The sequence below is a fragment of the Hyperoodon ampullatus genome (assembly GCF_949752795.1).
Source record: "Hyperoodon ampullatus genome assembly, chromosome: 12".
Classification (NCBI taxonomy): domain Eukaryota; kingdom Metazoa; phylum Chordata; class Mammalia; order Artiodactyla; family Ziphiidae; genus Hyperoodon; species Hyperoodon ampullatus.
Window position 1 is genome coordinate 8841213 of NC_136925.1, and position 25460 is coordinate 8866672.

Sequence of the window (25460 nt, forward strand, 5' to 3'; positions counted from 1 at the left end):
TTGCTGGGCAGAGAATTGAATTCTGGTCTGAACTGCTGAGGTTGCCAGATTCAGCTGACTCTGGACTCTGCTTCATTTTGTCACAGCAGGAAACACACACATCATGAAAATTTTCTTTGTGACAAGCACCTGACTTACGTCATTGGTCTTAACAGATTTTCTCTGGGTGTGATAATTTTTCCTACCTGATACTGATAAAGAAATGTACTCAGGGTTTCTCTTACGGGCTGACTTGTGTCCAAAATTCATAGGTTGTAGTCCTAATCACCAGGACCTCAGATGTGGCCTTATTTGGAGAAAAGGTCTTTATGAAGGTGATCAAGTTACAGTGAGCTCATTAGGGTGGCCCTAACCTAGCATGTCTGGTGTCCTTTTTTAAAAATTAATTAATGAATTAATTTATTTTCGGCTGTGTTGGGTCTTCCTTGCTGCACGCGGGCTTTCTCTAGTTGCGGCGAGTGGGGGCTACTCTTCCTTGTGGTGAGCAGGCTTCTCATTGCAGTGGCTTCTCTTGTTGCAGAGCACGGGCTTTAGGCTTCAGTGGTAGTGGCACATGGGCTCAGTAGTTGCAGTGCACGGGCTTAGTTGCCCCGCGGCATGTGGGATCTTCCTGGACCAGGGCTCGAACCTGTGTTCCCTGCACTGGCAGGCGGATTCTTAACTCCTGAGCCACCAGGGGAGCCCCCCTGGTGTCCTTTTAAGAGGAAACCTGGACACAGACATGGGCAGAGGGAAGACGATGTGAAGACACAGTGCTCAGACGGCCGCCTATGAGCCCTGGAAGAGGCCTGGCCACATCCTCCCTTGCAGCCCTCGGGAAGAACCGGCCCTGCCAGCTCCGCGATCCTGGACTTCCAGCCTCCAGAACTATGAGACAATAAAGTTCTGTTGTTTAAGTCAAGCCAACTAGTCCGTGATGCCTTGTTACAGCAGCCCTAGCAAACCAACACAGTCACACGTGGGCAGCACATGACAAACCCGGATTCAAAGTGGGGTCTGATGCCCATGCTCTCGTGTGGTCTCTTGGGACCCTTCTCTGACCTTGGATGGTCCGGGGTGCAACCAGCTGGTCAGTCTGGAGCTGAGCTCTGGCCATGGGAAGGACAAGGGGTCCCAGGCACAGGGGGTGCCCCGGCAGCTACAGGCTGTGGTGCTGAAGGCCCCACCCCCTTGGCTCCTGGGAGGGCTGCCCTGGGGTCTCTGCAGCAGAGGCTGTGACGTAAGCCAGCCTGTGGCTGGGGCAAGACCGAGGCTGCTGTTCCCTAAGCGGGCCGGCGGCCACGGCTCTCACAGTCCTGCTTGTTGGCTCCTCTCCAATAAGGGGAAGCCAAAGGCGAGATCTTGGGGAGGGGGGCAAGTGGTAATACTCTGACCAAGTGCCTTTGAAGACACAAGAGGATAAAACAATCAGAAAGGAAGGCTTCATCCAGTACGGAGAAAATAATCAGAAGCTTAAGAGAAGGGAAGTGTGTTCTTCATTCTGATAAGAAACTGGGTGTTAGCAAAAATCAATGATGACACAAGGAATAAATCATCTGACACATTAATAAAAACCCTTTAAATTCGTATGCTTTTCACTCAAGTGGATCTGAGAGGTAGATACTCCACGTGGGCACATGCATCTCTTCAGGAGTGCACACCTTATGCACCTAATGGGAGCCATCAGTTTAAGAGGAGGATATCTTTAAATCTTTACACATATTTTCAATGCATTAGCAGCCTGCTGACTGAGAGGTGGTGTTGCCTGAATTATCATTTGCTCCTAAAGCCTCAGCTGGTGTAAGACTCTTGGGTTAAACGACTCCGAGGGAAGACCATATTTTGTAAATTATCCAACTAGATACATGTAGAAAAGTCAACATTACATCAGAAAAATGGTATTAGTAAATGATATAGCTATATTCTAGGGCATACCGTTTTGTGAAAGCTCGTGCTAATAAACCTCCCAGATCCAACTGAAAGTGCTTAATTTTTGCAAAGATACTCACAGCAGGAAGTGCAAAGAAAGAAATGCCCAGGAGTGCAAAGCCTGCAGAGAGCAGCCTTCCCAGCCAGGTCAGGGGGGTTTTGTCTCCATAGCCGATTGTGGTCAATGTTATCTAAAAACAAAATAAATAGGACGTGCAGCTTAAGTACTTGAGAGGAAAGTCAGGACCCATGAACAGGAGGCAAAGCAACGTTTCCACTAAATCAGCATTCAACCAGTCTGGTTGGTGCATTTTATTACTGTGCTTTAATTTTCCATGACGCATAACAGAACTTCTCTTTGTTTAAGGAAGGGAATAAACTACATACTTGTTCCTCCCTTATAACACAATTTTCCATCTTTTCTAAGTGCATTTAAGGAAAGGCTATATTATATAGTAACTGGATAACCATCAGTGATACAGAAATGATAACACTATGGATTCAGCACTGGATCAGTACACAAAACAATAGTTTATGTTAATTCAGGCTGCCCATTTATTTCTTTGGCGGGCATTTCCTGAAGGTCTGGTGTGTGCAAGGTATGTGTTTTGATTTGTAGTGGAACAAAAACGAGAGGTACGTAGTTCCTGTCCTGAGATATTTATGGCATAAGAGGGGAGATATGTCACACACAAATCATTAAAATGCAAAATAGGGCAAGACAGGTATTATGATGAATGCACAAAATAATTTGCTGCTCAAATTCAAAGAAGAGATTATTACCAGCTTGGGGTGTTGAAGCAGCTTTGTTGGGAAGATGTCATCATACCCAGGCTTTGAAGGAGGGCTAATATTTTGAGAGGCAGAAATGATAGAGTGATCTAGGGAGGGGAAACAGGTGACCAGCTGCACAGCAGTGAAATAAACAGGGTGGGTTCTGGAACATGTATTCAGTTGGGCTGGAGCACGGTGGGTCTGAAGAGGAGGCTAACCAGCTACGCTGAAGCTAGACCAGGGAGTGTCTTTGAAAAATGATCCCTGGGTCATGTCTCCCCGATGGTCAAGTGCCCCAGGGGCTGCCCATGTGCCTTAGAACAAAGCCCTGGCTCCGCTCCAGGACCGACGAGGTTCTGCCTGATCTGGCAGAATGATGGGGCAACTGAACCGGAACAGCGGGAGTGGGACAGTACCGGGTGGAGAGTAAAGAGATGAGCTGAGGAAGTTCAACAGAAGCGGGTCTGAGAGGAAGGGAAAGACGAAATCTACATGACTTGAAAGTTTCAACTGGGAAGATGATTGCCCCATAAATAGAAATATGATAATGAGAAAGAGGAGGGTTTGGAGCCAAGAAGAAGAGTGGCTTTCAAATGAGGGTTTTTAAGCTATCAGTATGACGATGATCTAGAAATGTCTGAGCAACGAATTAAGAAGGAGAGCTTGTGTCTTGAGAGAAATTGACGTTGGCATGAAATCTGGGTTTTGGAATAGGGCACCGAGTGACTCTTTAAGCTCTGTGAAGAAATGAGGGGCCAAGGGCACCTCCTCAAGAGACACAGACATGTAAGGGATGGAGGGGAAAGGAAAGTCAGAGGAGAAGACAGTTTTTCAAAAGTAGGAGGACTAGGGCTTCCCTGGTGGCACAGTGGTTGAGAGTCCGCCTGCCGATACAAGGGACATGGGTTTGTGCCCCGGTCCGGGAAGATCCCACATGCCACGGAGCGGCTGGGCCCGTGAGCCATGGCCTCTGAGCCTGCACGTCTGGAGCCTGTGCTCCGCAACGGGAGAGGCCACAGCAGTGAGAGGCCTGCGTACCGCAAAAAAAAAAACCAAAAAAAAAAAAAAAAAGTAGGAGGACTACGAATGGGTTATAGAAACGGAAACTCAATGAAGAGAGTTTTATGGAGGACCAGGTGCGCCCTGATGCCACAGGCTCAGGGAAAACAAGGAGAATAACTGAGAAAAGATGTGGACACAGAGACAGGGGTCACTGGTGATTTCTAACAGCGGCGGTTTGAGGCCGGTTGTCCTCCCCGGGCTCTGAAGGAGGGCCAATAAGTTGAGAGGCAGAAATGGTGGAAGACGAGGTGCTCTGTGATGCAGATCCTCCGGAAGCGCTCGGCTCAGCTGGCCACCGCTCCCTAGCCCCTCTCCTCTCTCCGTGCTTCTGTGCTTCTCCTTTTACATCTTCGGCGGCTCCTTTTACGTGGCTCCTCCTACCCCAGCCCACCTCCAAATACTGGATTCTTAAGCTTTGCTTCTGGGTCTTCTTCTCTTTTAAAAATTCTGCTCTTCTCGAGACTTCTCTGGTGGCGCAGTGGTTGAGAATCCGCCTGCCGATGCAGGGGACATGGGTTCAAGCCCTGGTCCGGGAAGATCCCACCTGCCGCGGAGCAACTAAGCCCGTGCACCACAACAACTGAGCCTGCGCTCTAGAGCCCGCGAGCCACAACTACTGAGCCCGCGAGCCACAACTACTGAGCCCGTGTGCCACAACTACTGAAGCCCATGTGCTGCAAGTACTGAAGCCCGTGAACCTAGAGCCTGTGCTCCGCAACAAGAGAAGCCACTGCAATGAGAAGCCCGCGCACCGCAATGAAGACCCAATGCAGCCAAAAATAAGTAAATGAAATAAATAACTTTGTATAAAAAAATTCTTTTCTTCTGTAACTTTCCTTTCCCCTCTCCTCTCTCTCTTCCCCAGTGACGTGAAACGCTCTCATGGCTATAAATACCATGTTTATGCTGAACACACTGAGTTTCTACCTCCAGGCCAGACCACTCTTTTGAGCTTTGGATTCACACATCTGCAGCAGGTATTCTGTTGGGATGCTGCACAGTCGTTTAAACTGAACATGTCTAGGGACTTCCCTGGTGGTCCAGCAGTTAAGACTCCACGCTTCTGCTGCAGGGGGCGTGGACTGGATCCCTGGTCGGGGAACTAGGATCCTGCATGCTGCACGGCCAACAAAATAAAGTAAAATAAAATAAAATAAAAGCAGGTGCTGTGAATTAAAGGATGTGAAACAAATAAAAAAATAAACTGAACATGTTTAAAATGGACACTGTATCATGCTAAACCCGCCGCTCCCCCGATGACACCCCCTCCTGGTCGAGAGCCCCACCGTCCACCGTGCTGCTCAGTCAGAAGCCTTGGGGCACTGCCGCCGCTCCCTCCCCGCAGGTGTCTCTCTGAATACCTCAGCAGGTTCCGCTGCTTTGATCTCCCCAGTCCCACTGCCTTCTCTCTGTCATCACAGCCAACACCGAAGACTGGGCTGCTAGAGCAGCCTCTTATTTTTTTTAGACGATAACGATTCCAGTTTTATTAAGGAATGGTTGACATACATCACTGTTTAAGGTGTACGGCATGATGGTTTCATTGACACGTACTGTGAAATGACGACCACAACAGGGTTAGTAAACATCCATCATCTCATAGAGATGCAGAGAAAGAAAAGAGTGATGAGAACTTTTAGGCTTTACTCCCTTAGCTTTCCTGTATATCATATGGGAATGTCAACTACAGTCACCATGTGGTACTAACATCCCTGGTACTAGTTTATCTTAGAACTGGAACTTGGTGCCTTTTGACCACCTTCCTCCACCCGCCACCCCTCTCGTAACCACAAATGTCATCTCTTTCCGTGGTTTTTTTTGGTAAGCTTCCACATGTAAGTGAGATCGCACAGTGTCTGTCTTTGTCTGCCTTGTTTCGCTTAGCGCTCAAGGTCCACGCACGTGGTCGCAGACGACAGGGTTTCCTCGTCTTCATGGCTGAGTAGCGCCGCCGTGTATACACCACACCTGCCTGCACGCTCATCACCGTGCACCGAGGCTGCCCCCGTGTCCTGACTCATGTGCATCATAAGCCGCCGTCTCTCAGTTGCTCCTCCTGCTTCTGCTCTGGCCGCTCTCACTTCCTTCTCTGCACACCTGCAAGGGCTATTATTTTCTTACTCCTCTCTAAAAACCCTTCAATGGCTATTCACCAAATTCAGAATAAATTCTAAGCTCCTAGCTATGGACCTCGTGACCTGGTCTCTGCCCAAGTCTCCAAGGTCCCTCTGGTCCCCCCTTGCTCACTGCACTTTAACTACAGTGTCCTTTCAGCTCCTCCAACGGGCCAGGCTATCCTGCCACAGGGCCTTTGCACGTTCTGCTCCCTCAGCCCCCAGTCTTCCTGGGGCTCCTCATCCTTCAGGGGTTATCCAAAACACTCTGTCCTCAGAGAGGCCTCCCCTGCCCACTGTCCATAGGCGGCCTCTGGTCTCTCTCTGTCCTGCTCGTTTCCTGTCAGCACTCATCACGAGGGGTAGTCTACTACTGCTTTACTTTCCTCTGGGGAGGGTCCTTATTTCCTCTACTAGAAGGAGGGACCGTGTCTTCACTCTTTGTTTTCTCTCTAACATCCAGCATGATGTTTGCCACCAGAGTAAGAGGAACACAATAAATATTTAGTAAATAAATAAAGAATTCTTTCAAGAACACTGGCAACAGAGTGAGAAATATGGGGCCAGAACTCCCGGAAATCTCTGATGTGAGTGGGTGCTTTCTAGGGTGTGTTTGTGCCTGTCTGCAGAGAGGCCAAGGCTGAGGAGGGCGGGGGGGAGCTTTATGATGGGGGGTACCCGAGGAGGAGCGGCATAGGGTCAAGGACACGGTGGAGGGTTAGCCTTGGCAGTGTGAGAGGAGGGCAGGGCTGGAAAGCTCAGGCCAGTTCCCGTCGACAGTGAAGGAGGAGGAGGGTCACCTGTGGGAGCAAAGGGCCTGGAACAGGAAAGGCCCAGGCTGTGAGGCTGTGAGGCTGCGTGAGGGAACTGGCAGTAGAACCCAGCAGCCAAGTGAATCAGATGCCACCAGCAGTATGGGTAGAGGATTCTCAAAGGAATTCCTTGAGATTGCAGAAGCAGCCTTCCTGGCTCCGTTTTATTACAGGTTCCTGATTTTAATTTGTTATACCCGTTCTGCAAGATAGCTTCATCCTTTCCAGTAGTTTATTAATAATAATAAAGGGAAGGAGAAATGCCATGGTTTGGTCACAGCAATACTTTGCACTTCTCCGTCTGCTTTCCATTCCGATCACACATCTGAGCTGTTCTCCTTGTGGCTCAGTGCTCAGAGTGGGGTTTTTTTTTTTTTTTTTTTGCGGTTCGCGGGCCTCTCACTGTTGTGGCCTCTCCCGTTGCGGAGCACAGGCTCCGGACGCGCAGGCTCAGCGGCCATGGCTCACGGGCCCAGCCACTCCGTGGCATGTGGGATCTTCCCGGACCGGGGCACGAACCCGTGTCCCCTGCATCGGCAGGCGGACCCTCAACCACTGCGCCACCAGGGAAGCCCCTACTCATTGACTTTTGACCAAGGTGTTGACAGTATCACTGGAAAGGTCATGAAGTTTTGAATTTACTTTAAACAATTAAAAGATAAACTTTAAAAAGGTTCCAGTATCTTTTTCAGTGCAGTTTCAGCAAAGTGATCCCTTCATTGAGCAAGAGGACGCATTGATTGTCACACTTTGCGACTGGAGGTGGAAGCTGGCAGAGCCGCCTGACAGGACAGATCAGGGCGCGGACGGACAGGCCCACTCAGCCTGCTGCCCCAGCAGGCCGGCTCAGCGATGCCGGCGGTTCATGCTGTCTCTGCAGGTGGACGTGGACTGGACGATGGTGTGGCAGGTGGGAGCAGCTCAGATACAGTTTTGCCGTCCTGCCCCTGAGCTCAACTGCAGTCATGCAGGTGAGAAACGGTATTCTCTGAAAGTCGGTGGGTTGTGAACACTGGCATGAAGGTGTAATCGTGGTAGCAAAGTCAGAGGTCGGCTCGGCGCACCTTACTGGGTTCAACCATCAATTATTTCTTCCTCAGGAACGATACTGCAGAACAAATGCAAATTTGGGCCCAGGCTTTCCTGATTTTTTTTTTTTTTCCTTTAATGAGATGGCAGATGCTGTGTTCAGATTACAATCTAAACATTGGTTAGGCTACAGTTATTTGTTTCTAAGAGCAGAATTAATTTGAGACCAGGAGATATAAATTTTATCTTCTTTTCTTCAAGCAACAAATCAACAAAATTTTATTGGTCTGGTTTTGAGGATACAGTCATGAATAGTAGTTTATAGCTAATGCATTCATGTGAACAATTAAGAATATACTGTCTGTAGATTTCCACAGCACAGCATAATTTACCCCTAAGGGGGTCCTTTTAAAAAAATTATTTTTTATTTTATTTATTTATTTTTTCTTCCAGTTTTATTGAGATATTATTGACACACAGCACTGTATAAGTTCAAGGTGCACAGCATAATGCTCTGACTTGCACACATCATGAAATGATTATCACACTAAGTTCAGTGACCACCCATCATCTCATACAGATACAACATTAAAGAAATGGAAAAATACTTTTATTGTTTTAAAATCTCTGAGGATTTATTCTGCTAACAACTTTCATACATAATGTACAGCAGTGTTCATTATACTTACTGTGTGGTACATCACATCCCTAGTACTTATAGCTGGAAGTTTGTACCTTTGACCATCTTCATCCAATCTCCCCTCTCCTGCACTCCCCACCCTCTGGTGACCACAAATCTGATCTCTTTTTCTATGAGTCTGTTTGTTTTTGAGGTTTAACTGACCTACAACACTATGCTAGTTCCTGTTACACAACATAGTGATTTGGTATTTCTATAACATTTCAAAATGATCCCCACAATATGTCTAGTTACAATGTCATCATACAAAGACATCACATAGTTACTGGCTATATTTCCCACACTGTACCTTTCACAACTGAAGTTTGTACCTCTCCATCTCCCTCACCTGTTTCTTCCCTCTCCCTCCCCTCTGCCCTCTGGCAACCACCTGTTTGTTTTCTATATCTGTAATTCTGTTTCTGTTTTATGTTTGTTCATTTGTTTTGTTTTTCAGTTTCCACATATAAGTGACATCATACAGTGTTTGTCTTTCTCTGTCTGACTATTTCACTTGGCATAATGCCCTCTAGGTCCATCCATGTTGTTGCAAACGGCAAGATTTCATTCTTTTTATGGCTGAATAATATTCCATTGTATTTACGTACCACATCTTCTTTCTCCATTCATCCACTGATGGGCACTTAGGTTGCTTCCATAATTTGTAAATAACGCTGCTATGAACATGGGGTGCATATATCTTTTCCAATTAGTGTTTTTGTTTTCTTTGGAGTGGAATTGCAGGACCAGTGTTAGTTCTAGTCTTAATGTTTTTTTTTTCTGTTTTCTTATTTATTTTTATTTTGGATGATCTGTCCATTGGTGTAAGTGAGGTGTTAAAGGCACTCACTATTATTGTGTCACTGTTGATTTCCTCTTTTATAGTTGTTAGCAGTTGCCTTACGCATTGAGGTGCTCCTATGTTGGGTGCATATATATTTATAATTGTTATATCTTCTTCTTGGATTGATCCCTTGATCATTATGTAGTGTCCTTCCTTGTCTCTTGTAACATTCTTTATTTTTAAGTCTATTTTATCTGATATGAGTATTGCTACTCCAGCTTTCTTTTGATTTCCATTTGCATGGAATATCTTTTTCCATCCCCTCACTTTCAGTCTGTGTGTGTCCCTAGGTCTGAAGTGGGTCTCTTGTAGATAGCATATATATGGGTCTTGTTTTTGTATCCATTCAGCAAGCCTGTGCCTTTTGGTTGGAGCATTGAATCCATTCACGTTTAAGGTAATTATTGATATGTATGTTCCTATGACCATTTTCTTAATTGTTTTGGGTGTGTTTTTGTAGGTCCTTTTCTTCTCTTGTGTTTCCCACTTAGAGAAGTTCCTTTAGCATTTGTTGTCAAGGTGGTTTGGTGGTGCTGAATTCTCTTGGCTTTTACTTGTCTGTAAAGCTTCTGATTTCTCCATCGAATCTGAATGAGATCCTTGCTGGGTAGAGTAATCTTGGTTGTAGGTTCGTCCCTTTTATCACTTTATCATGCCACTCCCTTCTGGCTTGTAGAGTTTCTGCTGAGAAATCAGCTGTTAACCTTATGGGAGTTCCCTTGTATGCTCTTTGTCATTTTTCCCTTGCTGCTTTCAATAATTTTTCTTTGTCTTTAATTTTTGCCAATTTGATTACTATGTGTCTCGGCATGTTTCTCCTTGGGTTTATCCTGTATGGGACTCTCTGCGCTTCCTGGACTTGGGTGGCTATTTCCTTTCCCATGTTAGGAAAGTTTTCTACTATAATCTCTTCAAATATTTTCTCTGGTCCTTTCTCTCTCTCTTCTCCTTCTGGGACCTCTATAATGCAAATGTTGTTGCATTTAATGTTGTCCCAGAGGTCTCTCAGGCTGTCTTCATTTTTTTTCATTCTTTTTCTTTATTCTCTTCCACAGCAGTGAATTCCACCATTCTGTCTTCCAGGTCACTTATCCGTTCTTCTGCCTCAGTTATTCTGCTATTGATTCCTTCTAGTGTAGTTTATATTTCAGTTATTGTATTGTTCATCTTTGTTTGTTTGTTCTTTAATTCTTCTAGGTCTTTGTTAAACATTTCTTGCATCTTCTCATTATTTGCCTCCATTGTTTTTCCGAGGTTCTGGATCATCTTCACTATCATTATTCTGAATTCTTTTTATGGAAGGTTGCCTATCTCCACTTCATTTAGTTGTTTTTCTGGGGTTTTATCTTGTTCTTTCATCTGGTACATAGCCCTCTGCCTTTTCATCTTGTCTATCTTTCTGTGAATGTGGTTTTTGTTCCACATGCTGCAGGACTGTAGTTCTTCTTGCTTCTGCTGTCTGCTCTCTAGTCTTAATGTTTTTTTTTTTTTTTTTTCTTGTGGTACGCAGGCCTCTCACTGTTGTGGTCTCTCCCGTTGCAGAGCACAGGCTCCGGACGCGCAGGCTCAGCGGCCATGGCTCACAGGCCCAGCCGCTCTGCGGCATGTGGGATCTTCCCGGACCGGGGCACGAACCCGTGTCCCCTGCATCGGCAGGCAGACTCTCAACCACTGCACCACCAGGGAAGCCCAGTCTTCATGTTTTTGAGGAACCTCTATACTGGTTTCCACAGTGGCTTCACCAAGTTACCTTCCCACCAACAGTGCATGAAGGTTCCTCAGGTGGTCCTTCAAGGGAAGACGATTCGTGTTGACAGTTGTCAACAATCTCCTTTCCCCTTCCCCCTCCCCCTCCCCTTCCCTTTTCCTCCTCTTTGCTCTTTTTCTCTTCTTTCGAGTCTCTTTTCTTCCCTTCTCTTCTCTTTGGGCCACTTCCTGAGCATACGGTTTCAGATAGTGGGTAGTTACAGAATCTGCACAGTCAATTTTGAAATTTGGTCACCTTGAACTAGTACATCAGAAAGATTTTTGATCTTCAAACATCAGAAACTCCTGTGATGGTGGCATCATAAAATTTGGGTTCTGCTGTGGCAGGGAGCTCAGGGCATTAGCATTCCATACTGTTCTTCCAGGACTGTGGTCAAATATGTAGTAATAGTGGTGACTAACATCCGTCTAGTGCTTGATAAAGTACATTTACACGTCCTAATCTCATTTAATACACACAGCAACTTTGTCTTTGGGCACTAGTCTTTTCTCAGTTTTAGAGAGATATTAAAAAATTGCTTAATATCACACCTCCAATAACAATGGGGTTGGAACCCTGGTCCCCTGACTATAATATGGTTTTTTTTTTTCAATACAGCACGTACTCAGTGCTTATGGAGTAATACTGAGCAAAAGTGTCCAGAGTCGAGTGTGCGGTGACAATTTTCAAGGAACAGACATCTTAGGAAAGAGTTCCCCACAGAGACTTATAACCAGTATACCCCATACACGCCCTTAAGGTAGGCGTGGCACTTGGAGAGGTTATTGACCACTCAGCTGTTTTGGGGGGTAATGGCTGGGCTATGTGTGTCTCAATTTTCACTTGGTTGTTAATAATCTTGAATGGTTAGAAGTAAAGTAAGGCTTGGATGCCATCGGGTAATGCATTGGTAGTAAGAAACACAACTTTAATTAATAGTACCAGCAGATACAGTTAATTATCCAACTCAGATAAGTCAAAAAGCAACAGCTTCTATGAGGTGGCAGAAAAAATTTTGTCCTGGTGAACCTGATGGAAGGAGGGTTGATTCTTGGAAGGGTAACAGATGCTATCAGTGACAAGGGTATCTTAGCTCTTTCCACAAATGTGCACCATTTCCTATTCTTAGATTTTGCAGGGGGATGAAACTCATGGCATATATTTGGGCTGCACAACCTGTTGAATGCAGAGACTCCTATACTGATGCTTGGAGAAAGATTGTCAGGTTTTAACATGAATTCTGGAACTAGCTCTGGCCGACATCAAATCCTCTACATGCCTGAAGGAATCATCTCAGGCACAGGTCTGAGGTGGAGGCTGTATTTTTCAGATGCTTGCTCAAGAGTAGATTTATACCATCCGCTGTTGTTTGCATCTTTAAAAAAACCTGTTGAACACTGTCTTCGTCACAGGAATAGTGGTAAATAGAAAGAGGACAAGCTGGCCTTCAAGAATAGGTCATTACCAGGAAAAATGACTTCAGGAGGATGGGATCGTAAGTTGTTTCAGCCAATCAAAAGGAAGAAAATAATAACAGGAAAGAAGGAAATCATAATAAAACATAACTGTGGGAAAACCTGTTTTTAAATTACTTCAGAATAAACCCAAAGCAACTGGAAAGGCGGATAATAACAATAGGAAATAACGTTAAATGGAACTCCGCCCAGCAACCAGAAGGTCCTCCTGTCCCGGAGCCGCAGCCGGGGCCTCAGCCTCCCCTCTGCCCCCGCACGTCCACTGTCATCAACGCCTCTTCAGTTGCTCCTTCAGAAGCCAGAACATCTTTTCATCGAAACCCCAGTTCCCACGCCCCTTCTGCGCTTAAGCCATGGGTATGCCAGGAAGGTACCGCTCTGTGTTCCTTGGCTGTAGCGGTTCTCCCACCTCACATCCACGGCAGCCGCATCTGTGGTTGGGTACCTGCCATGCGCTTAGGACCAGCCCTTTGTATGGATTATCCCGCTTACTCAGTGGGCTGAGTGCTGTTGTTCGCTAGTATGGCATTGTTTTCAGGTATCAAAGTTCTCTGAACTGTTATTGGCTCTGAGCAGTGCTGATGGCACTACGTGTTCCTCCTGCAGTTGGTTTGGGTACGGCCCTCAGCACCTTATTAATGGAAGGGGTTTCGTATGTAATGTTTAGAATTCACTGGAACACTGGATCCATAGCCTACAAATGGCATTTTATACTTAATGTCGATACTACGGGCATTTTTTTTTTTGAGAAATGAGGATTTCCTTTTTTTTTTTTTTTTTTTTTCACCAAAGCCTAGCAATAAGCAACACTCCAGCTCAGGATGCTTTCATTTCCATATGTATTCTGGATACTTCTGTAGTTAGCAAGGTGTCCATTACATGCAACATGGACAATTTTAACTTTATTTTTATTTTTTTAAACATCTTTATTGGAGTATAATTGCTTTGCACGGCTGTGTTAGTTTCTGTTGTATAACAAAGTGAATCAGCTATACGTATACATACATCCCCATATCTCCTCCCTCTTGCATCTCCCTCCCACCCTCCCTATCCCACCCCTCCAGGCGGTCACAAAGCACCGAGCTGATCTCCCTGTGCTATGCAGCTGCTTCCCACTAGCTATCTATTCTACATTTGGTAGTGTATACATGTCCATGCCACTCTCTCACTTCGAACATGGACAATTTTAACTAAAAAGTATCCAGACATAGATTTCATTAAGGTCTTCATTAACATATAATAAAAGGTATAGTCAGTATTTTAAATTTGTTTTACTTCACACTGGAGACCTAGTATGTTCTTATAAGGAATAGAACTAATAAGTTCTCTTGTTTGCTTTTTGTGGCTTCACACGATTTCATGAATGAGTCAGTTAATATCAACAAACCCACTGTGGACAAACAAGGCCTTTTTTATTCCTAGAAGCTCAACACCTTAGAAAATTTTTACCCTTGTATTCAAGGCTAGATTTTTTTTTTTTTCTTTAAAGAGACATAATTAGGCCATTCAAAGATCCCGTTAAGTACAGGTTAAACTTCAGTCAAATAGCACTACTGGAATGAAATCAATGAATAGATGTTGCTTTTCCCTGAAACGAACAGAGATGACCTTTGGAAACCTGCTACATGCGTTGTTCTGGCAAAAGAAACAAGCTGGTGACTAAGTGAGAGGCACATTCAGAGCTTCCCACACACTGTTCAACACACAGTGCAGTGATTCTGATTAGTAGGAAGGAGAAAGGAAGATGGAAGGCCAGAAGGCCAGAGAGCTGCCAGGTGGACCCACCAACAGATGCACCTCAGAGAAGGGGCTTCTGAGTGTCCCGTCACTCACGCACGTTAGAATTATCACAGAGGCACAAAATCTAAATTTCAATTCAAATCGCTGCTTTGAAGCCTGAGATGATCAGTTGTCTTCCCCTTGCTGGCTAGAAAAGTCTCCTGTTTGCTCAGTTTACACAGTTTATCCCACCGTGAGTCACAGATTTTCATTTGTTCTCTACACATAAGAAGTGTTTTAAGAATGTCAGATGACTGCTCTCTTCTGGGTTTTCCACTTTCCTCCTTTCAAAGTGGCCATTATTGCTTGTGGGGTAGGGGAAGGAGTTGGAAACCAAATTGTTAAACCAACAGAATGCTTTGTTATCAGTGGCACAGTCTTGGAGACATTTAACTCTGATAATTTAAGGAAAAAAAATCTTAATCTTCAGATGAATATATTTTTGATTTTTATTCATATTATTGCTGCTATGCAACCCACAAACATACCAAGTTCTGCTTACTACAGGCCCTGACGAGTTATCCATGTCCTTGACAAGAGTTCTAGTTCTCACTGATGAGCTTCTGATAAATAGTGGAACAATGCAACAATTGGGAACTTAAATCTGTGCTCCACAAAGCAAACCGGCAAACAAACTTACCAATGTTTAAATCACAGTTTAAGAAGATGACAGATTTTTATTTTGGCAACAATCTAGCACTCAAGAAATACTGCCGATGATTTATAAGAGAACAAATTTGTTGGACCAAAGAGACAGGGAAAGTCTTCAAACAACTATAACTGCTCTTGTATTTTCACCCTTTTGGAATGTTTTAAGGAATAGAATTTTTAAAAATGTAGTTTACACATTGCATAAAGCACTCCTTTATCCTATGACATTCTTAATAGGGTACACGTTTCATCGACTGTTTTATAGATTCTTTACCCTGTCAAGACAATTTTTGCTTTGCTGGAAAACTATGTGTTGTTTAGAGTACACTCGTCCAGGTTCTCAGTTCCTGCTTTCATGGGGCGCACTCTGCACCTTGCAGGTCTTTGAGCTATTTTAGGAGTACAGAAGTTGTAGCAGCAATGCAAAATAATTCTTGTCTATGGACGTGTAAGTACATTCTGTCTGGTGCGGGTTCCTCTGACTTTCCTCTTTCACTGTGGAAGAAGCCAGGTGTGCCTCTGTTTGCATATTCATTTGAATACTTAAAAGTTTACATAAAATCCTGAGGACATGTTTATTTTCTGCCTGTATGAGAGTCGTGATTTTACTTTTATTTGTTTGGAAAACTATCCTTTAACAACAATATAAAGGAAAAAGAGGTTTATGAGTGGAAAGTTTTGAAATTCAGGGCCTACAGTCTCTGATCTCACAGATGGTGACCACTCTTCTCTTCTTCCCTTTTTGTACCATAATTTTACTCTTCTTTCATTCAGCTAGTATTCCTTTTTTGTTTTAAACCTCAGATAAACTTTTTGATGAGTGGCAAAACAATGCAACCATTTGTACTTTAAAGCTGTGCTCCACAAAGTTAAAACGAACAAGCCCATGAACATTTTAATCACGGTTAAAAAATTACTTGTCTTTATTTTGGCAACAGTCTAGCATGCAAGAAATACTACTGATGATTTGTAAGAGAACTTAACTTGGTTGGACTTAACGGGGAAACTCTTCAGAGTTTATACTTATAAGTGCTGTACATTTTCACTTAACTCCCTTTTGGAAGTTCATAGTTTTACTGAGACCACTCATGGGAGTCCCTACACTACATTCAAAGGAAGCATCTCACAACATCCAATAAATAAAAGCAGGTCCTTATACTCACCGTGCCCCACCAGAGTGCGTCCGCGTATGTAGAGAATTCCTTATTGGCATCCTTTTCCACCAGGTAGACAAGGAAAGACGAAAAAATCAGAACCAAAAATCCTATGTACCAAGCTGTGATTAATTCCTAGATATAAAAGGAATGAGAGATTTTTAGAGGTGAAAAATCTTTGAAAAAGGAAAAAAAAAATACAAGCATGATTCCATGTGTTTGACTACTGCTTGGATATTTATGATGACTTTCACATAATCCACTACACCTTGTGTCCCACATTGCTTTAGCCAATTACTGAAAAGATGAAGTTTGCTTTCGATGGGTTTAGTCAATAGCACGGCAGCAAGGGAAGAAGTTAAGAACACCCTGCCCGCACCTGGGTGAGGCCCCCCACCTTGCTGTGCGCGTAGACCACGGAGCCCAGCAGCTTCCAGGTGCCGCCGCGCCTGTCCATGCGCACCATGCGCAGGATCTGCAGGAAGCGCAGGCTGCGCAGCGCCGACGTGGCGAAGATGTTACCCTGAGTTTTGGCAGAAACTACTGCTATGGAGGCGATGAGGACGATGGTATCTGAAAGAAACAGGGCGAAGCAGCCGTGAGCAGCACGACCAGGAGGTTCTAGCTCCCAAAACAGAAAGGGTCCCTTTGATCTGTTCGGGGCCCAGGGAACGGCTCTTGAGCCCCAGGCCGGCGCGCGCCACGCGGGCTCTGTGATCGCCAAGAAGGGGAAGGCGGAGGACGTGGCCTCCTGCGCCTGCTGCCCCGGGTCTGACCCTCGGCCGTTCTCTGCTTTAGCCACGCAGGTTTGGACCGCTCGCCGTTTAACCTTCAAAGGCCTGGACACCGCCTTTGGAAGGTCCCGTGCTCCGGAGGGCTCCGGGCTGGCGCAGCGTCCCCACGGCAGTCCTGGCGGCACGGGTGGTCCTGCCTGTAGGAGGGGGCTTCTGCCTCTGCCTCTGCCCCGGCACCGCGGCCTGCTGGCTGATGCCACAGAGGGTACATAGCCTGTCCAGACGCGAAAGGGCTACTTCGCATAATCACGTCTCCTGTTTTCTCGCCGAAGAAGCTGGTAGCTCCGTTCTGCAGAAACTTCACTTGTGTTGTGGGGTCCGCACCTTTACAGCCTCTCAGCCAAAGGCCCTAAGTGAGCGGGCTGCGCTAAGCGTTCTGCTCTGCGTGCTCTGTACGGCGCCAGCCAGTTCTGGGTAAGTTCTGTACACAAGTCAATTAACATTCCATTTGTTACAACAGAGGAGGTGATCACACACACTACGCACTGCATGGGAAGGGATACTTAATGTGTGACATACTGACATCTGGCTGAAATCATATCTGCCCTTTTGTCAGCTAAAAAGAGCAGCTAAGAAGGGCATAGAAAAGACGAATGACTTAATCGCTGCAAGGGTGAATATCTGAGTGAGGGAGGGAGGCTTTGAAGTGGGAGAGGTGAAGTGGGGTGAATGGCTTCCAGTGGAGACTCTACAGTAGGTTTGCGTGACCTCATCATCCTCAGTGGGATGTCCTTCCTGCTGCGAGCGGGCTGTGCGTGGCCAGGTGGCCACGCTCCAAAGAAGAGCTCCACCTCAGGGGCTTGCAGTTACTGATGGTTCTGGGAGCCTCAGGGGTACGTGCTGTGTGAATGTGTACCCTTTGTCCAGCCCAGTAGTGCCTGCATTCAGGAAGGCCTGGCCCCTGGTGTGTACTGAGAGTGTCCTTAGACTCACTCTCCTGGTGCCCTTTTGGGTCAGGACTTGGAGAGGGTCAGGGGTTGGCAGGACGTGGGTCAGCCAAAGGGACTCCTCCAGTTGGATCTGCACGCTGCGGGAGCTTGTGGCTGGGTGCACAGCCAGCCACAAATGCATCCTTTTCTCTCGCTCCATAGCTGTCAGAGATGAGAAGGAACTACATACGCTGATACGGACATCAAAGGCATTAAGGAACTGAAGTCAGTTGCAAAGCAGTGTGTACAATGTACTCTTATTTAATACAACATGTATTATACACCTAGAAAAGACATGCGAGAACAGACACAGAATATTACTATGAATTCTCTCTGGGGTAGAGAGTTGTGGTGAGTATGTGGATAAAGGGACTTAGCACTTTCTAAGTTATTAATTTTGGTAATGTTGGAGTTTTATAACAATGAAAATGTCTTTTGAAATCAGGAAAAAACTTTAAAAATGTGAAAACATCTCTTGGTTTTCATCATCTGGAGGGACTTACTTCCAAGACAAGAGGTCTGCAGACAAAGAGACACTCCTTACATGGCCCTGATGGATATACATTTTGCTTCTATTTCTCACTGTAGGCCTGCTTCCTCACAAGTGTACAAAGGAAAGAAAAAGGTACAATACCCTATTGACCATGTTAAAATATTAGAAAAAATTGAAATAAGTAAATGACCAGTAGGGGTGCAGAAAGCACAGACTTAAAATTTACTTTGTGCCAGGCACTTCCTTTAGTTCTAGGTTTTTACAAATGTTATATTATTTTAATTCTTATGACACCTGTGTTGGTTAGGTATTCTACAGATGAAAAAAGTGAGACACAAAAAACATATATTGTCTTAGTTTTAAAAAATCAGCTATAGGCCTGTTACACTACAGCACAAAAAGTATGCTATAAAGTCAGTTCATTAGAGAAGACCTAGAAAAAGTAAAAGGAACCCTGTAGGTTTGAGACAGTTTCAAAAATTATGCACACAGTGAGTCATAATCTAAAGGTTTTAAGTCACAAAATATGTAGAGGTAACCACAGATTAGATTTAATACGCTCATTTTAATTCAGATCAGAAAGAGTTCAATGAAATGAAGTCATAAATGAGCAACCAAATGGCACACAATGAATGCACCCACAAAAATGTTTCTTGTTGGATTACAGTCATCCACTGGAATTTTGCTGTCAGTACCACCGAGATATTTCCCAGGTTAATATTTTAGAAGTTATGAGTACTCTTGACTTTCATTTTTATTTATGTATTTATTATTTTTGTAGACCATTACTTAGCAGAATGGAGGTTCCACAAGGTTGGATACTTGTATCCGAAGTATCTAGAACAGTGCCTGAAACGTGGTAGGCACTCAATATATGTTTATAGAATAAACTTAGGTTAATAAACATTTAAAAGTAGCTTGAGGGCTTCCCTGGTGGCGCAGTGGTTGAGAGCCCGCCTGCCGATGCAGGGGACGCGGGTTCGTGCCCCGGTCCGGGAGGATCCCACGTGCCGCGGAGCGGCTGGGCCCGTGGTCCATGGCCGCTGGGCCTGCGCGTCCGGAGCCTGTGCTCCGCAGCGGGAGAGGCCACAGCAGTGAGAGGCTTGCGTACCGCAAAAACAAAAAAAAAACAAAAACAAAACAAAACAAAAAAAAAAGTAGCTTGAGCTTTGTTCTCTTACCGTATCAGTGGTTTAATAACTGGAACGTCAATCTAAAATACCTGTAAGTTAATCAAACCAGCACAGAATTCTACAGCAATATAATAATTCACAGCCGTCAGCTACTGATGTATATAAAAAGCAAATCTCCCTAAGATTTACCTTTTATGACAGTGGGCAGCCGTGGTCTTTAAAGATGGCATCATGGGAGACCCCTGAACCGCTGCCCTCCCACAGACACACCAAATGAACAGCTACACACGCAGTAATTCCCTCTGCAGGAAATCCAGAAACTAGCCAAGGGGCTCCTATGCACTGGGAGAATGAGAAAACGCTCACATCAAAACGGCAGGAGAGGCTGAGACGCACTCGCCATAAACCCCAGTCCTAGCACACAGCAGGGACCTCCAACTCCCAGCTTTTCCCTGTGAGGCTAAGGGTCTGAACCCCATTTTTAGCGCCCCAATTTTTAAGACTCCCACCAGAGGGATGGCCCCCCCAAACACCTAGCTCTGAAAGCTGTGGGGCTTGCATCCGTGAGCCCCACATACTACAGCAAACACAGAAGCAGGTATTAGCAGGCGTGAGCACTGGGCCTCCGCTCACCCACTGCCCGTGTCCAGGCAGAAATGCCCGTCTCCCCGACCTTCCCTGAAAGGGTTCTATTTGTGTACTTTAAAAGCTGCCACCTGCCAGTCAGACCTCTAACTTTTAGCATCCAACTAGGGAGTGACTGCAGTTCTCTCCTGAGACCACAGAAGCGGGTGGACGCCTCCCCTGGCCTCTCCCTCTGGCCTGCTCCAGTTTGCCAGTATCTCCCTCAGGAAGCTTTTATACACATCTGGTGCCCCAGCTTTTGAGGCTGCTGCTTGACAGAAGAACCCCTGGATCACCTGGCTCTGACAGCCAGTGGGGCTTTTATTCAGGAATCCCATAGGCCTGTAGCAAAGAAAGAAGTTCATAATGGGTTCCGGACCCCATAGCCCCCTCCGCCACTCCATGGCTGTATAACTGGACCCAGTACAGAGGGGACAGGTGAAATGCCCACCTCCCAGTTTCTCCTTGGATGGGGCCTAATGACACACTTTCCCCATTGCTCCTAGGGTCCAGCTTCCAACTGGCCTGTATCTAGGAGCTGACTGTGACCCTCCCCCTGGGACACTGATCAGTCTGGGCACATATTCAACCACTGGGAGCCACTAAAAACAGGGAAAGTGATTAGACAATCACATAGGTTTTAGAGACAATGAGAAGCCAAGGCTAGGCTGACTGATGATGTTCATCTCCTACACAAGATCAGTCTGTCAAGACTGGGGTAGGTGGCTGTTTATCTAACACAGAGAAACCCACACAAAGAGTCAAGGAAAATGAAGAAACAAAATAATATGTTCCAAACAAAAGAACAAGACAAACTACCAGAAACAGATCTTAATAAAACAGAAAACCTAGAAGAAATAGTTAAATTACTAGAAACATACAACCTACCAGGCTAAATCAGGAAGAAATAGAAAAGCTGAACAGACCAGTTACTAATAAAGAGATAGAATCAGTAATCAAAAACCTCCTAACAAACAAAAAAGTCCAGGACCAGAAGGCTTCACTGGTGAATTATACCAACATTTAAAGAATAAGTACCAATCCTTCTCAAACTCTTCCATAAAAAGAACAGAAGAGGAGGAAACACTTCCAAACTCATTTTATGAGGTCAGCATTACCCTGATATCAAAACCAGATAAGGACACCACAAGAAAATAAAAGTACATATGCCTGATGAATGTAGATGTAAAAGTCCTTAATGAAGTCCTAGCAAACTGAATTCAACAGTACATTAAAAGGATCATACACCATGACCAAGTAGGATTTATTCCAGGGATGCAAGGATGGTTCCACATCTGCAAATCAATCAATGTGATACACCACATTAACAAAAGGAAGGATAAAAATTATACGATCATCTCAATAGATGTAGAAAAAGCACTTGACAAAATACACACACTTTCATGATAACAACTCTCAACAAAGTGGATATAGAGGGAATGCACCTCAACGTAATAAAGGCCACAAAACAAGCCCATAGGTAACATCATACTCAGTATGATGTTTTCAGTAAAAAACTGAAAACTTTCCCTTTGGGATCAGGAACAAATTAAAGATGCCCACTCTTGCCAGTTTTATTCACCTTAGTATTGGAAGTCCTAGCCAGAGCAATTAGGCAAGAAGGAGAAATAAAAGTCATACAAATCAGAAAGGAAGAAGTAAAACTGTCACTATTTGCAGATGACATATTATATATAGAAAACCCTAAAGACTCCACCAAAAAACTCTTGGAAATAATAAATGAATTAAGCAAAGTTGCAGGACACAAAATAAATATTCAAAAATCAGTTGTGTTTCTATACACTAACAACAATCTATCAGAAAGAGATATTAAGGAAAAAATCCCATTTACAATAGCATCAAAAAGAATAAAATATTTAGGAAGGAGTTTGATCAAGGAGGTGAAAGATCTGTTTGGTGAAAACTATAAAACATTGATGAAAGAAAGTGAAGAAGACACTAATAAATGGAAAGATATTCTATGCTGATGGATTGGAAGAATTTGTATTGTTAAAATGTCCATACTACCCAAAGCAATCTACAGATTCAGTGCAATCTCTATCAAATTCCAGTGCTGTTTTTCACAGAAATAGAACAAACAGTCCCAAACTCGTATGGAATCACAAAGACCCTGAATAGCCAAAACAATCTTGAGAAGGAAGAACAAAACTAGAAACATCACACATTCTCATTTCAAATTATATTACAAAGTTATACTAATCAAAACAGTATGATATTGGCATAAAAACAGACACATAGGTCAATGGAACAGAATAGAGAGCCCAGAAATAAACCCACACATATATGGTGAATTAATTAATGAGAAAGGAGCCAAGAATATACAATGGGGAAAGGACAGTCTCTTCAATAAATGGTGTTGGGAAAACTGGACAGTCACATGCAAAAGAATGAAACTGGACCACTATCTTACCACTCACAATAATTAACTCAAAATGGATTAAAGACAAATGAAACACCTGAAACTATAAAACTCCTAGAAGAACATGGGGGTAAGCTTCTTGACATTTGCCTTGGCAATGATTTTTTGGATTTGACACCAAAAGCAAAGGCAAGAAAAGCAAAAATTAACAAGTGAAACTATAGCAAACTGAAAATCTTCTGTACAGCAAAGGAAACCATCAACAAAATGAAAAGGCAATGAAAGAGAGAAAATATTTTCAAATCACACAGCTGATAAGGAGTTAATATCCAAAATATACAAATAACTAATACAATTCAATAGTAAAAAAGAAAAGCAAACCCCAAACCCCAAACAATCAAATTAAAAATCGGGCAGTGGATCTGCATAGACATCCTCCCAAAGATGACATACAAATGGCCAACGTGTATTGAAAAGGTGCTCAATATCACTAATCATTAGGGAATGCAAATCAAAACCTCATACCTGTTAAAATGCTATATCAGAAAGGCAGGAGATAAATGTTGGTGAGGATGTGGAGAAATGGGAACCCTCTTGCACTGTTGGTGGGAATGTAAATTGGTGCAGCCACTATGGAAATCAGTATGGAGGTTCCTCAAAAAATTAAAAATAGAACTATCACAGGACCCAGCAATCCTATTTCTGGGTGTATATCCAAAGATAATTAAAACAGGATCTTGAAAGATGTCTGCACATCCGTGTTCACTGCAGCATTATTCTCAATAGCCAAGATATGGAAACAACCTAAATGTCCATCAATGAATGGATGAATGGGTAAAGAAGAGCTATCTATCTATCTACCTACCTATCTATCTATCGAAATATTGTACATCCATGAGAAAGAAGGAAATCCTAATATCTGCAAAAACATGGATGGACCTCGAGGGCATTAAGCTAAGTGAAATAAGCCGGATAGAGAAAGACAGATACTGTATATCACTCATATGTGGAATCTAAAAAAGTAAAACTCATAGAAACAGAGACTAGAATCATGTTTACCAGGGTGTAGGGGGTGGGGAGAAATGGGGAGATGCTGGTGAAAGACTGTAAACTTCCAGTTATAAGACGAATAAGTTCTGGGGAACCTAATGTACAGCATGGTGATTATAGTTAATAATACTGTATTATATATTTGAAAGTTGCTAAGAGAGTGAATCTTAAATATTTTCACCACAAAAAAGAAATGGTAATTACGCGACGTGATGGAGTTGTTATCTCACAATCATTTTGCTGTATGTAAGTGTATCAAATCGACAGATTGTACACAAACTTACACCACGTTTTTGTCAAGTACATTTCAATAAAGCTGGGGAAAAACTGGGTAGAACAGCTTAAGCTGCTCTAGTAACAATTTAACTAATAACAATTAGTTATTTGTCCAAAAGTTTTTTGCAACATAGGAGCATTTGTTTTAAGTGAAGACAGCACCTTTTAGTACAATGTAGGAATTACAGGTAGCCCTCAAGGCTCATTGGCTTCAGATTCATTTGTTCATCTGTTCGTGTATGAAGAAGTTAATTGAGGGTCAAGCACTGTATTAGACACTTGCATTAGAAATGAATATTCATTCATCCATCTGATCATCAATCTATTGCAAATGTTTATCAAGTCCCTACTGTGTACCAGGCACTGTGCCAAATGCTTTACGTGCACCAGTGGTTGTCAGTGGGGACAATTTTGCCTCCCAGGGGCATTTGGCAATGTCTGGAGACATATTTGGTTGTCATAACTGGGAAGGGGGTTGCTGCTGGCATCTAGTGGTGGAGGCCAGGGTTGCTTCAAAACATCCTACAATGCTGGGAACAGCCCTCTGAACAAAGAAGTACCAGTCCCCAGTGTTAGCAGTGCCAAGACTGGGAAACCCTGAGGTCCATCATTTCATTTAGTCCTCCCAACAGCCCTATGAGGGAGACAGTATCACTCCTATCTCCTCCTTACAGATGAAGAACTGAGGCTTGCGGGGGTCAACTAGCCAAGCACAACACCTACAAGCGGCTGAGCTGGCCCTTACCTGACTCCAAAGCTGTGCCCTTAAGAGTCATGGTGCCCCATTCCTTGGATAAAGAAAATCTAGAGTGACATGGGTTGGGGGGTAGGGGTGGCAGGGAGGGTGAAAGGGGTAGGCTGCAAAAGCAGGTGGAAACTAAAGCAAGAATAAATTGTTAGGATAAAGCACTGACGAAAGAAAGAAGTGCAGGGAGAATAAAGCAGAAATGAAATGGCACCAAAACAGATGGTACCTTAATGGATACATCCAGAGACAGTGGGGCGAGAGAAAGAAACAGAACTGCTAACAAACAAGGACGAGCTCCAAGCTGCATGAAGAAAAAAAAAAGTGTAATCTGGAGCTCTTAAATGCCCCTCCCAACGGAAACAGTGGGGGAACAAGTCAGGAAGCAGTGAAGAAATAGTTACTGGTTACAGGCAGCCCATTAGAGACGTGGAATATAGGCTTATAAGGGATTAGGAAGTAGGCTCACATATCCACTGAGTCACTTAGAATGACTTATGGATGAATTCTTGAGACTTGAGGAGACTGCAAAGATCTGAATGAAGTAAATACTGTAGAGATGTTTAAGACACGTAGGGCGTGTATGAGGTTATTATTAGACCCCTCTGTAACTTGGCTCCAGGATTAGTCAGCAAAATCAATACAAATTGATCACCCCGGATGCTGAGTAAAAGGGATCAGTCACTGAAATACTGAAAAGCCCTCATTATAAGGTGGATTCACATCCAAGGTTACCCTATCACGGACCTAAGATTGGGTTAAAGCAGGGTCAATTGTACATCTGAACTTGGCGGGCTGTGTTTTGTTGCTACAATTACGTGATACAATGCATCTATCAGAAAGTATATTTTAGTATGCTTGGCCTAATTTAAAATCATAAAGGGAAGAACTAAATCACATGGATTAAACAAAGCATAGTTGAACACTTTTATACTAGTAATTGTTAGGAGAGATAAGTTTTCTAGAGGTGAACCACAAAGGGGTTACATCTTGACATCCAGAAACTGT

The 25460-nt window shown here is 44.0% G+C and overlaps 1 protein-coding gene across 1 annotated transcript in view; it reads right to left on the bottom strand.

The window, feature by feature from the left end:
- The window catches only part of KCNQ5 (potassium voltage-gated channel subfamily Q member 5), a gene marked incomplete at both ends in the record, with an annotated part of 576625 nt that overhangs the window by 99502 nt on the left and 451663 nt on the right, over nucleotides 1–25460 (bottom strand). The window contains 3 exons of the mRNA XM_079716089.1: nucleotides 1989–2099; nucleotides 16038–16163; nucleotides 16426–16601. Of these exons, the coding sequence (XP_079572215.1) occupies nucleotides 1989–2099; nucleotides 16038–16163; nucleotides 16426–16601 (413 nt within the window). The remainder of the gene's footprint in view (nucleotides 1–1988; nucleotides 2100–16037; nucleotides 16164–16425; nucleotides 16602–25460) is intronic.